General features: G+C 51.6%; 1 protein-coding gene across 1 annotated transcript in view; it reads left to right on the top strand.

Annotated features, from left to right (window-relative positions):
* LOC123578952 (Fc gamma binding protein) overlaps positions 1–13,753 on the top strand; it is a 41,137-nt gene that overhangs the window by 14,492 nt on the left and 12,892 nt on the right. The window contains exons 7-13 of the mRNA XM_045442343.1: positions 725–1,292; positions 5,127–5,719; positions 8,003–8,594; positions 8,735–8,934; positions 10,304–10,445; positions 11,713–12,050; positions 13,060–13,633. Of these exons, the coding sequence (XP_045298299.1) occupies positions 725–1,292; positions 5,127–5,719; positions 8,003–8,594; positions 8,735–8,934; positions 10,304–10,445; positions 11,713–12,050; positions 13,060–13,633 (3,007 nt within the window). The remainder of the gene's footprint in view (positions 1–724; positions 1,293–5,126; positions 5,720–8,002; positions 8,595–8,734; positions 8,935–10,303; positions 10,446–11,712; positions 12,051–13,059; positions 13,634–13,753) is intronic.

Here is a 13,753-nt window from a genome sequence, read left to right on the forward strand (position 1 = left end):
TTTAAGCCACCATAAGGGATTTGGATCAAAGCTAACACCCAACAGATGAAGTAGCATTGGCCAAGGAAAGAGTACTGGGGGGGGGGGGGGTGGTATCTAGGAGGAGGCAAGTGCGAAGGCCATGAGGTGACAGCGCTCTTGATGTGTTCAGGGAGACAGCAAGGAGGCTGAGTGCGCAATGTGGTAGGTTGATGCAGGTACAAAGGTGGACAGAGCCAAGGTTAAAGGAGACCTCGTAGGGAAGGGGCTTGGATCTGCGCCGTCCTGAAGGCTGCAGGACACGCAGCCAGGAGAGAAGTGGTCAGTGATGTTCTCGGCCAAGCGAAAAGACCCTGAAGTTGGACCAAATTGAGACAAGTGGAGGAAGAGCCAGAAAGCCAGTGTGCCTGGAACATACTGAACGGGACGGAGGGAGGGAGTAGGAGGCAGGAAGATCAGGGAGGTGATGAGGAGACAGATCCTGTAGGCTCTTGAAGGCCGTGGGTTAGGGATTTGGATTTGAGCCGATAGTTGAAGGTTGAAGAGACGTAGATGGTGTGCCAGACAGAGGGATAGCAAGTGCAAGGGCCCTGCGGTGGAACGAAGCAGAACGTGCTCAAGAGAACAGCACAGTTGAGAGTATTTGGAGCCAAGTGAAGTGAAGTGAAGTGAAGTGAAGTGAAGTGAAGTGGGACACAGAACCATGAATACCCTGACCCCGTGGACCTCCTTCATCTCCACCCAGGTGGATGGCGTCCTTCAGTACTTGCCCTTCCAGGCCGCAGATGGCCAGGTGCAGGTGTTCCGCCAGGGCCAAGATGCCGTCGTGCGCACAGACTTTGGCCTGACTGTCACCTACAACTGGAACAACCGTGTGATTGCCAAGGTTCCCAGCAGCTATGCTGGGGCCCTTTGCGGGCTCTGCGGGAACTTCAACGGGAACCCAGGTGATGATCTGGCCCTGCGCGGTGGAGGCCAAGCTGCCAACGCGCTGGCCTTCGGGAACAGCTGGCAGGAGGAGACGAGGCCAGGCTGTGGGGCAACCGAGCCGGGTGACTGTCCCAAGCTGGACTCCCTAGTGGCCCAGCAGCTGCAGAGCAAGAAGGAGTGTGGGATCCTTGCCGACCCTGAGGGGCCCTTCCGGGAGTGCCACAGCAAGCTGGATCCACGGGGCACTGTGCGTGACTGCGTCTATGACCGCTGCCTGCTGCCAGGCCAGTCTGGGCCGTTGTGTGATGCACTGGCCACCTATGCTGCTGCATGCCAGGCTGCCGGGGCCACCGTGCACCCCTGGAGGAGTGAGGAACTTTGCCGTGAGTACCAGGAGTGACAACTGGGGGGGCTCAGCCTTGTAAAGAGTATTGGGAGGTCTCTAGGATACCTATAGATAGGATGATCTATAAGTATCATTAATTCACGTAACTCTGACAAAAGTATTATGAGGTGGGGACTGTGGTGATACGCATTTAACAGATGAGGAAATAGAGGCTTAGAAAGAGTTAGTTACATGCCCAGGATCACATACAGCTAGAAAGGCACAGTTGCAGTAAATATTTGTAAGATGACCAAAAATATCTGGTAGCCCTGCATCTAATTCCCATATGGCAGCTGTCATTCAGAGATGAGTAGCAATGCTGCCTTTAGAAGAAGCCTGGTTCTGGTCCCCTCTCCAGTTTTTCTTGGTCACCATCTGGCCTACTTCACTCACTTACAATATCTGCCTGAATGGTACACATCACATCATCTGTTGAAATACACATGATAAATACATGAATGTTACATCATTTCTTTTTCTCCTTCAACTTATATTCATTCATTCATTCATTCATTCATTCAACAAATATTTGTTGAACACCTACTATATTCCAGGAACTGAAGATATAATGGGGGAGAAAACAGGAAAAAAAATTCTTGCTCTCCCAAAGTGACCATCTAATGGTTTTTAGTTCCAGCAGAATATACCTAATGTAATATACTTATATACGTGGAAGTCTCTTTAAAAAAAAAAAAATGTCTTATTAATTTTGAGAGAGAGTGTGTGCATGTGCATGAGTGGGGGGTGGGTAGAGAAAGAGAGAGAAAGAGAGAGTCCCAAGCAGGCTTAGGGCTGTCAGCATAGAGTCCGACATGGGGCTCAATCTCATGAACCATGAGATCCTAACCTAAGCCGAAATCAAGAGTTGGATGCTTAGCCAACTGAGCCACTCAGGTGCCCCAGAAAGTCTCTTTTTATTTTTTATTTTTTTTGAATGTTACTTTTGAGGGAGAGAGAGAGAAAGAGTGAGAGCAGGGGAAGGGCAGAGAGAGGGAGACCCAGAATCCAAAGCAGGCTCCAGGCTCTGAGCTGTCAGCACAGAGCCTGATGTGGGACCTGAACCCACAAACCGTGAGACATGACCTGAGCCAAAGTCAGATGCTTAACTGACTGAACCACCCAGGTGCTCCAGAAAGTCTCTTTTTAAATCATTGCATGGGTTAGTTTTTGCTGTGTAACAAACATCCCCAAAGCTAAAAGTGGATTACAACAAATATTTATTATTTCTCATGAGTCTATGGGCTGGGCTATTCTCCTAATCTGGGCCGGCATAGTTTATCACTGCAGTCCTACTGACAGTTCTATGGGGGCTGGAGGGTCTACAATGGCCTGATTTTACACAGCTGGCAGTTGTTAGGCTGGTTGGTTTGGGGGACCTCATCCAGGACGGCTTACCCCTGCTCCACTTGGTTTTATCTTCCAGCCAGCTAGCACAGACTTCTTCACACAGTGGTCTCAGTGTTCCAAAGAACAGTGAGAGTGGACAAGCCCCAGTAGGCAAGCACACTTCAGGCCTCTGCTTGGCGTCACATTTGCTGTTATCCCATTGGCCAAAACCAGCACCATGGCCAAGCCAAGAAGAAGGGGTGGCTGTCATCAGTCTGTCCCAATCTCCATCATACTTCTCTGCCACAAACATATATACATGTATACATATATACATATATACATATATACATTTCATTATTTTTAGAAATTCTTAAGACCATCAGACTCTAAGTGTTAAAAAAAAAAGATACAATGAGTTATCATTGCAAATATCATTAGTACACAACTAATAAAACATATAAAACACTAATATATTAATGTCTATATAAATATATTAAAACATAAAAGTATTAAACATAAAAAACAGAATGTATTGGAAAGGCATCTCTTAGTGAGATGGATTCAGCTTTCCACCCAATAGTTCCCTTTATTTTTTTATTTTGCTGAAATATCTTATTTATTTTTATTTTTGTATTTTAAAAATTCTAAGATTTTACTTTTTAATAAATGGAAAGACATCACATGTTCATGGATTGGAAGATTAAAAAAAAATTCTAAGATTTTATTTTTAAGCAATCTCTACACTCAGTGTGGAGTTCAAACTTAAAACACTGAGACCAAGAGTCCTATGCTCTACGAACTGAGCCAGCCAGGCACCACTTGCTGAAATATTTTAAAGCAAATTCTAGACATATGAATTTTCCCATAAATACTTCAGTAAACATCTGCAACAGATAGCACTTTTTAAGAAACATGCCACAATGCCGTTATTACCAGTAATGAAAATAACACTAATTCCTTAACATCATCTAAAATTCAGCCTAGGTTCAAATTTCCCCAATTGTCTAAATAAAAACAAAAAAAGTGTGGGTTTGTTTTTTTTTTTTTCAGTTTATTTGAATCTGGATCCAGACCAAATCTACACACTGCATTGGGTTGGTTTTTCTTATGTGATTAAAAAAATTTTTTTTCTAATGTTTATTTTTGAGAGAGAGAGAGAGAGAGACAGAGCATGAGTGGGGTTTGGGGGCCAGAGCCCAATGTGGGGCTTGAACCCATGAGATCATGACCTGAACCAAAGTCAGACACTCAGCTGCCTGAGCCACCCAAGCGCCCCTTTCTTAAATCATTTGTATCCTATAAAAGCTCTTTTCCATTTTCTGCCTACATATTATTATGAAGTTTTTCAAATGTATAGGAAGATTGAAAGAATTTTACAGTGAATACTCATACACTTACCAGCTAGATTCTATAGTCGACTATTTCACTGTACTTGCTTTATCATATATCTGTCCCTCTATCCATTTTGTTTGTACCATTTATCTATTGGGGGAAAAAAAGTCATTTGTCCTGCAGAATTTCCTATTTTCTGAATTTGGCTAGTTGCTTCTTTGTAGTGTTATTTAACTTGTCCCTCTATTCCCTGATTCTCTTATAAGCTGGTTATGAGATCTAGAACAGTGCTGTCCAATAGAACTTTGGTGATGATGGAAGTGTTCTGTCCCTGAGCTGTCCTGTATGGTTGCCACCAGTCATGTATTGAGCACTTGAACTCGGGCTAGTGTGACCAAGGAACTGAATGTTTTGTTTTGTTTTGTTTTGTTTTTAATTTTAGAGAGAGAGAGAGAGCTCATGCACAAGCTTGGGGGGGGGGGAAGAGAGAGAGAGAGACAGACAGACAGGGAGATCCCGATGCCGGGGTCAATTCCACCATCCTGGGATCATGACCTGAGCCGAAATCAAGAGTAGGACGCTCAACTTACTGAGCCACCCAGTTGCCCCAATCTTCTATTTTTTTAATTTTAATTAACTTACACTTAAATGGCCACAAGTGACTATCATATCAACACAGAGGCTTTATTTGGCTCAGTTTTAGTTTTTTTTATTTTGTTTCAAGGAAACCACCTGTTTTATAATTTGGAGTGACTGGAGTTTCGAGATAGGACTAGGAATTATTATTCTTTTTCTCTTCAAAACACGGGCCAAATATTTTAATTTGCTACTACTATATCTCTACTAGAGAAGGAAGAAGTCAAAACCACTGCATTCACGAGTACATTGCATAGATTAAACACACACTGTACCTGCACGTATGTGTTTAAAATATGTCATTGAAGACATTACAGATAATCACAAACCACAGTTAATTTGGAGTTGAATCTTATTTATCAGGACCAGGTTAATTGTGATATCATTTGCCCCCCCAGGAAGATCATATCATAGATTATACAGAGGGTTCCTTGCAGCTGGCCGGCTTACGTGTGAGCGCGGGAGCATGCGTGTGCCTGCGTGTGTGTCACCAGGGAGCAGGGACCCTGGATGCTCACGGCTGCTCTCCCCACAGCTCTGAGCTGCCCGCCCCACAGCCACTACGAGGCATGTTCCCGTGGCTGCCCGCTGTCCTGTGGAGACCTCCCAGTGCCTGGGGGCTGCGGCTCCGACTGCCACGAAGGCTGTGTGTGTGATGAGGGCTTTGCACTCAGTGGTGAGTCCTGCGTGCCCCTGCCCTCGTGTGGCTGCATATACCAGGGCGCGTACCACCCGCCAGGCCAGACCTTCCACCCCGGCCCGGGGTGTGATTCCCTGTGCCGCTGCCAGGAGGGCGGCCTGGTGACCTGTGAGCCCTCCACCTGTGGCCCGCATGAGGCCTGCCAGCCGTCCGGTGGCATTCTGGGCTGTGTGGCCGTGGGCTCTGCTACCTGCCAAGCATCGGGAGACCCCCATTACACCACCTTCGACGGCCGCCGCTTCGACTTCATGGGCACCTGCGTGTACGTGCTGGCTCGGACCTGCGGGACCCGGCCGGGCCTGGAGTCGTTTGCCGTCCTGCAGGAGAATGTGGCCTGGGGCAATGGGAGAGTCAGCGTGACCAGGGTGATCACTGTCCAGGTGGCTAACTTCACCCTACGGCTGGAGCAAAATCAGTGGAAGGTCACGGTAAGAGCAGGGGCGGATCATGAAGGGGAGGGGTCCTGGGGTAGAGGGCACTGGGTGGGTGGGACATGGGCAGCACTCGGTCCAGGGGCGGCGCTCACATCTGGGAGTGGATGTGGAAGGCACAGGGTTCCCGAGGAGAGGAGGTGCCGGTCAGAGCCCTGAGTGGGGAGCCAAGGAGCGAGGAGGCTTTGGGGACCTAAGACCTGCTCCCACGTGGCTCTGTTTCCCCCTCTGTCTGCTCCTTAGTCTCTCCTCTCCCTGCCTCTGACTGTCCCCTCTGAGCATCTCTCCCACCCCCTCTTCCCTTCCCCTGCACCTTCTCTGTTCCTGCCCTAGCCACCTCCCTGGTATCCTGGCCAGCGACATGATGCAATCAGAGGCTGGGCAAGTTCAGGGATGGGAAAGGTTCAAGGACACAGGACAATCTGGGGGTGACCCCCTCACCCCTCGCCAAGCACCATAACAGTAGCTACGGTTTTTACTCAGCTGATCCCTGACTTTGTTGGCCGCTGAACACTTCACATCCACGGTGTCATTTCATCCTTGCTGCCAGAAGTACCATGATTTGCTTTATTCTTTAGAAGGGGAGGTCCCATCATTGGCCCAAAGTCCACCAGCAAAGACACAACTTGAATCCAGGACAGCACGCCAGGAGACTGCACGCTGGACCTTGGGCACACCATGGTGCTTCTCTGACTGAGAAGCACTTGGTCTCCTATGGAAGCTGGAGGGATTCCATGCTGCCCCCCTCCCTGCCCCGCCACCCCAGAGATCTCACTAAAAGGCAGGCACATGACCCTTGTGCTCATGCAGTATGGACAATGAGGATGCTGAAAAATAGCTGACTTTTTCAGGTGCCCGTATGCACTGGCCATGCGTTAGATGCTTTAATCAAGTCCCTGAGGTAGCACAGGCTCCTAGGATAGCACCTGACATATAGTTGGCTGTGAATACACATGAGTGGTTGGTGTTATTTGCATCTCACTGAATCCCCAGCTTCTCCTTGAGGTGGAAACTATTATTATACCCACTTTACAGCTGAGAAAACTGAGGCACAGAATAGGTCACTTGTCCTTAACTGCTCCCTGTCCCTGCTCGGGAAGTATGGCAGGTGACTATGTTTTTGGGAGCCTCAGACACGATTGTGTCTTCTGCCTTCTCCTCTGGTTCCTTATACTTCCAAAAGAATCCGATGCTCATCATGTCTGTATTAAGGAAGGATGAGCAAGCATGTTAATCAGGGGTGGATTTATGAGGTTTTGTTGGTGCCCAGCAGCCTTCAGTTAAAGCCACTGGTTCTTGGCTTGGGGGTCTGATGTTCATTTCCCATTAGCCTAATGTTCCACCCACTGATGCTTAAAGCAAAAAGCCTCAGCACCCACTTACTTGTCAAAATAAAATCTTCCGACCGTAGCTCGTCACAGTAGTAGATGCTCCCGGAACACCCATTCTGTGCCAGAATTTGTAAAGTACAAATATCAATTTATCTAATCCCCACAGCAACCCTCTGGACCCCACTCTGTAGATAAGGAAGCAGAAACCCAGCGAGGGGTCCTCACCTGCACAAAGTTACAGAAAGAGTAAAGGGCAGAGCTGTGTTGGAACCCAGGCCAGTGGCTCTGGAGTCCATCGCTGCGTTCTTGATCAGTAAGTGGTGAATTTAGGGGTAGCTGGTGAGCATGTTACTCCTTCAAGACCTGTACGAGCTTCCCCTGTGGCTGCTGTAACAAGTGACCACAAGCATGGTGGCTTAGAACAACGGAAATGTTTTCCGTTTTCTCACTGTTTTCTCACTGTGGTGGAGGCCCGAAGTCCAAATTCAAGGTATTGGCAAGGCTCTAGAGGAGGATCCTTCCTTGTCTCTTCCGGCTTCTGGAGGTCCCAGGTGCTCCTCGGCTCACAGCCACCTTCCCTGTCTTTGTCTTCACGTGGCCTCTCCTCTCTATCTCCTCTTCTGGTTCTTATCATTATATAAGGAAACTCGTCACTGGACGTAGGGCCCACCCTAATCCAGGATGATCCTGAGATCATGACCCTAAGTACATCTGCAAAGACTCCTACTCCAAATGAGGTCATATTCAGGGTTTCTGGGGGGGGGGCATATCCTTTGGAGACCACCACTCCACCCACTACAAAGACTCGACCATGCTCCCCATTTTCCAAATATGGAAACTAAGGCCCAGAGAGGTGAGGTCACACAGATCTCCAGTGTCAGGCGGGGGCTCGACGAGGGTCTGCCCTCTCAAAGTGTGCCCCTGACGCGTGGACTATCCCGCCTCCCAGGTGAACGGTGTGGACATGAGGTTTCCCGTGACGCTGGCCCAGGGCCGGGTCCGTGCCTTCCAGCACGGCTCGGACGCTGTGATCGAGACCGACTTTGGCCTGCGTGTGGCCTACGACCTCGTATACAACGTGCGGGTCACCATCCCAGGCAACTACTACCGGCAGCTGTGTGGCCTGTGTGGGGACTACAATGGTGACCCCAAGGATGACTTCCGGAAGCCAGACGGCTCACAGGCAGGCAACCCCACCGAGTTCGGCAACTCATGGGAGGAGGCGGTGCCAGGCTCTCCCTGCCTGCCGCCACCCACCTGCAAGCCCGGCGGGGACTGTAACTCGGACCTGGAGTGTAGACCTGAGCTGCAGGAGAAGTACCAGCAGGAGAAGTTCTGTGGGCTCCTCACCAGCCCCACTGGGCCGCTGGCCGCCTGCCACAAGCTGGTCGATCCCCAGGGTCCCTTGCAAGACTGCGTCTTTGACCTCTGCTTGGGCGGTGGGAACGAGAGCATTCTCTGCAGCAACATCCATGCCTACGTGAGTGCTTGCCAGGCGGCCGGAGGCCACGTTGAGTCCTGGAGGACCGAATCGTTCTGTCGTGAGTAGAGGGCAGAGAAGGGAAGAACAAGGGGCAGAGGGTGGGGAGACTGAGGCACAGAAGGGGCAGGACACTGGGCCCTGCAGCCCCTCCCTCAGAGCCCCTGGGAGGGAGCTCTGACCAGTACCCCCTCTTTGCAGCGATGAAGTGCCCCCCCAACAGCCATTATGAGCTCTGCGCAGATACCTGCTCCCTGAGCTGCTCGGCACTCAGCGCCTCCCCACTGTGCCCGGAGAGCTGTGCCGAGGGCTGCCAATGTGACTCGGGCTTCCTCAGTAACGGCCAGGCCTGCGTGCCCATCCAGCAATGTGGCTGCTACCATAACGGCATCTACTACGAGGTAGGAAGCCGGTCATTGTGGTCAGAGCCCAGGGCCTCACGCTGGACCCCCTCCCACGGCCCGTCGCTCCACAGCCTGTCCACTCGGCCTCCTGAATGTCTCTCCCACCTGTCCCCTCCCCCCATCATGGCCCTACCGTGGTCCTGTTTGTCATCTCCCACATGCTCCCTCCATGCCCTCACTTTTGCTCCCTCTGGGTCACCTCCCTGATGGCAGTGGGAAGACCTTTCTCAAAAGAGCCATGGGTCCCGCAACTTTAAACCCTCCCCTGGCTCCCCGGGTCTAGACTGTCTCTGTGACACAGTAGGTAACTCCGTCCGCTTCCCTCTCCAACCCTCACCCAGTTACTCTTTCTTTGACTTGACTGTGTGTGTGTTTGTCTGTCTGTCTCCCTCAGAAGACCGCGAGCTCTGTGAGGGCAGGGCCCCTCTCTGCTGCTCTCCTCAAACAAATGATAGTGATGATAAAAGCAAATAGGTAGATGGTGCTTCCTACATGCCGGTTACTGCTTTCAGTGCCAAATCCACAGCATATGTGCATTACACATACATATGAACTTTTTACTTATTAGGAAAATTTTCAAACACGCAAACGTTAAGAGAACAGTGTAAATCTCCATGTACCCCTCACTCAGCTTTAGCGATAACCACATTTTCCTGATCTTGTTTTGTCTCTTATCCCTGTTTCCTCTCTAATCTGGATTATTTAAAGGAATTCCCAGGGCTCCAGCGTAGCTCAGTTGGTTGAGCATCTGACTCTTGATTTCAGCCCCGGTCAGGATCTCAGGGTTGTGGTATCGAGCCCTGCGTCAGGCTCCGTGCTGAGCATGCGGCCTGCTTGAGATTCTTTTTCCCTCTGCCCCACTCCCCCGCTCACACACTCTCTCTCTCTCAAAGTAAAAAAAATAATAATAATAAAGGAACTCCCTTTTCATTTCCCCTGTACCTTATACGTATTATTAACCAAGTTATACTACCATAGTTAGGTGCTATGATTATCGACTGCTTACAGATGAAGAAACTGAGGCATAAAAGGTTAAGCAATTTGCACAGTGATACAATTTGGAAATAGCAGAATGAGGCTTCAGACCCAGGCAATTTGCTCCAGGGCCTTTGCTCTTAATTCATGTTACACCGTTTCTCATATACAGCAGACATTAAGTGGATATTTTGGAAAAACGAGTGAGTGAGTGAGTGAGTGAGTGAATGAATGAATTGGACCCCAAGGCCATGCGGTGCCCTAGTTGCACAGACAAGGGGTCACTCTGCTGAAAGATGTTCCCTTGATGTCCTCTGGACCCTCTGTCCCCGGGACACTGGAGATGCCAGTTCAGCTCCCACCCTGATGGCCGTGTCCTCTGTCCTCACAGCCGAACCAGGTGGTCCTCATCGACAGGTGCCAGCAACAGTGTGTGTGCCACGCCGGAAAAGGCCTGGAATGCCAGGCCCACAGCTGCAAGCCAGGGCAGGTGTGCGAGCCCGCAGGAGGTGTCCTGAGCTGTGTCACCAAAGGTGCTGGGCTGGGGCTGGGCCCCGTGGGGCTGGGAACAGAGGATGGGGACTCTGGAGCAGTGGGAGGTGTGAACCTAGATTTTCACAGTGGGTGGCACAAAGGACTAAGGATTGAGGTCTCCAATCTGGGGACCCCGGGGCTGGGATTCCCAGGGCTAGGGGCACAGGCCCTCCAGGCTGGGAGGTGGAGTTCTACCTTATGGTAAGATGCAGGCTTTGGGGACCCTCAGGGCTAGGTTCCCTAGGGCAGATGTCAGAGACCCTTGGCATAAGGCAAGGACAGGCAAACTTTTCCCCTAAAGGGACAGATGGTAAATATTTGAACTTGCAGGCCTTATAGTCTCAGTCATAACTACTCAACTCTGCCACTGTGGCATGAAATCAGTCGTAGGCTATGTAAGTGAGGGGGTGAGGCTCCAATAAAACCCTCTGGTATTTACAAAAACAGGCAGCTGGCTATGCCATAGTTTACTGACCACTGGTATGCAGGATTAGGCTCAGGGCTTCTAACACCATCTCCCCTTCAAGGTAGGGGAAATCAGAAACCCCAGGGACAGAGACAGAAAGCATAGTCCTGAGGTCTCAGGTAGAGACCCCACGAAGGCTGGGGTCTTAGATACAGGACCCACCCCCCAGAAGAGGATCGGGATTTACAGGGAAACAATCTCAGACATGGGGCCTCCCCAGATTAAGTCTGTCACAGAGCTGCCCCCCCCCCAGGACTGGTTTCTTAGGGTGAAGGACAGAGAATAACTCCTTATAAATAGATAAATAGATAAAAATAGATAAATAGATAAAAGAATGGGGCCTCCAGAACTGAGACCCTTGGTGCCACTGGACAGGATAATAGGGACCCAGGTCTTGAACATGGAAAACTCTGGGGCTGTGGATGCCCTCATGGATGCCCTCAGAGCTGGCATCACAGATACTGGGACCCCTGGGGCTGGGTTCTGATGTAGGGACCCTAGAGTCTAGGTCTTGGCAGTCAGGTACTCGGGGCGTGGGTCTCAGACAGCAAACTGCAGGGCCTTAGCCTTGGATGTGGGAGCCTTTGATGGGGTCTTAGACACAGTCCACCACAGGGCCTGGATTTCAAACATGGGGGACCCCCAGGGCTTGGTCTCAGATGGGAAGCCCCTGGTGTCTGTCCTCACCTGCAGGAGCCCTTAGCCCCGGGGCAGAATCCCTGGGGCAGACCGGGGCTGAGGCTGGGGAGCAGCCGGCCTGTGCTGGGCAGCCCCACAAGTTCCTCTCTCCCTGTCTCCAGACCTGTGCCACGGTGTGACGTGTCGGCCACAGGAGACGTGCCAGGAGAAGGATGGGCAGGGTGTGTGTGTACCCAACTACGAGGCCACGTGCTGGCTGTGGGGCGACCCGCACTACCACTCCTTCGATGGCTGGGACTTCGACTTCCAGGGCACCTGCGACTATGTGCTGGCAGCCGCCGGCTGCCCGGGGGTCAGCGCCCAGGGCCTGACCCCCTTCACTGTCACCACCAAGAATGAGAACCGGGGCAACCCTGCTGTGTCCTTTGTGAGGCTCGTCACCGTGTCTGCCCTCAGCGTCAACATCTCCATCCACAAAGGCGAGATCGGCAAAGTCCGGGTAAGTCCTGCAGGATGGTCTCTTGAGCCCCCTAGTTGGGGAGAGGGGTCCTGCCAGCCACAGTTAGGAGCTGAGGGCTCTCTCTTCACCTAGGCCTGAAACAAAAGGACAGCAAAAAGCAACAATAACAACCGCAAACATCACCTCTCTGTGGGGTATTAAAGGAGTCTAGCCCTTTGCTAAGGGTTTTGATGTAGGACTTCAGCATTAGCCTTTTTAGAGACCTAGGCTTGAATCCAGTCTCTCCCTATGAGCCGTGCGATGTTGGGCAAGTGACTTTTCCTGGTGGTCCTCAGTTTCCTCACCTATGACAGGGGGATCCAATGGCACATGATAAGTGCTCAGCTGAGGGTCTGACCTGGGTGAGAGGCCATGAATGTTTGTGAGGGAATAAGGGAGAGGCCCAGAGCCTCCAACGTGGAGTGAAATTCAAGGAGATGAGAGAGAGAGGGGAGGCGGTGGGGGGAGACAGGCCACCCTTCTTGCCCATGGCAATGGAACTGGAGATTAATGGCAGTTCACAGGGAGAGAGAGAGGTATGGAACAGGGTAGGTGCTCAATAAATGACGGTGAGTGTGTCGAAGAGATGTCCAGACACTCGGAGATGCACAGGAAAGAGAAAGAGTACACGCACAGACATGCAGAGAGAGTCAGTGCACGTGTGAGAGAGACACAGAGAGGGAAGGGAGACCCAGAGAGAACGAGAGATACAGAGTAAGAGAGCAACTCAGAGAAAGAGAGATCCAGAAAGAGAAATAGGTGTAGATGTAGAGAGAGGGAGAGACAACAGAGAGAGAGTAAGGGAGGGAGATGGAGATAGACCCAGAAAAAGAAGCAGAGCAGGGTTTTAGCAACGCCCACAATGTCAAGTGACCTACACCCGTGGCTCGTGAGGAAGGCCTTGGCAGCCCCCAGCCACAGCGCCATGAGGGAGGGAGGCAGGGGCCAGAGCTGGAGCCTCCCCGCCTCCAGTGGGCTCTGTTTGTCTCCTTCCCCCCTCAACCCCCAGGTGAACGGTGTGCTGACAGCGCTGCCTCTCTCTGTGGCCAAAGGGCGGCTCTCAGTGACCCAGGGCGCGTCGAAAGCGGTGCTGGCAGCCGACTTCGGGCTTCGGGTCACCTATGACTGGGACTGGCGAGTGGAGGTGACGCTGCCTAGTAGCTATCACGGAGCCGTGTGTGGGCTCTGCGGGAACATGGACCGCAACCCCAGCAACGACCGGGTCTTCCCGAATGGCACCGTGGCCCCCTCCATACCGGTCTGGGGCGGCAGCTGGCGAGCTCCAGGCTGGGACCCGCTGTGCTGGGATGAGTGTCAGGGGTCCTGTCCAACGTGCTCTGGGGACCAGCTGGAGGAGTACAAGGGCCCTGGCTTCTGTGGGCCTCTGGCCCCTGGCGCGGGAGGCCCCTTTGCTGCCTGCCATGCCCACGTGGCTCCCGACAGCTTCTTCAAGGGCTGCATTCTGGATGTCTGTCTAGGCGGTGGGGCCCATGACATCCTCTGCCAGGCCCTGGCCGCCTATGCTGCTGCCTGCCAGGCCGCTGGGATCGTCATTAAGGACTGGAGGGAGCAGGCCGGCTGTGGTGAGTGTCCGGGGGAGCAGAGCAGGAGCTGAGGGGGGAGGGGGTCCCAGTCTTTCTGGATCTTTGTGTCTGTTTCTCTCTTTCTCTGTTTTTGCCTCTCAGTCTCTTGGCGCTTATCTC

Source organism: Leopardus geoffroyi, chromosome E2 (assembly GCF_018350155.1).
Source record: "Leopardus geoffroyi isolate Oge1 chromosome E2, O.geoffroyi_Oge1_pat1.0, whole genome shotgun sequence".
NCBI classification, from domain to species: Eukaryota; Metazoa; Chordata; class Mammalia; order Carnivora; family Felidae; genus Leopardus; species Leopardus geoffroyi.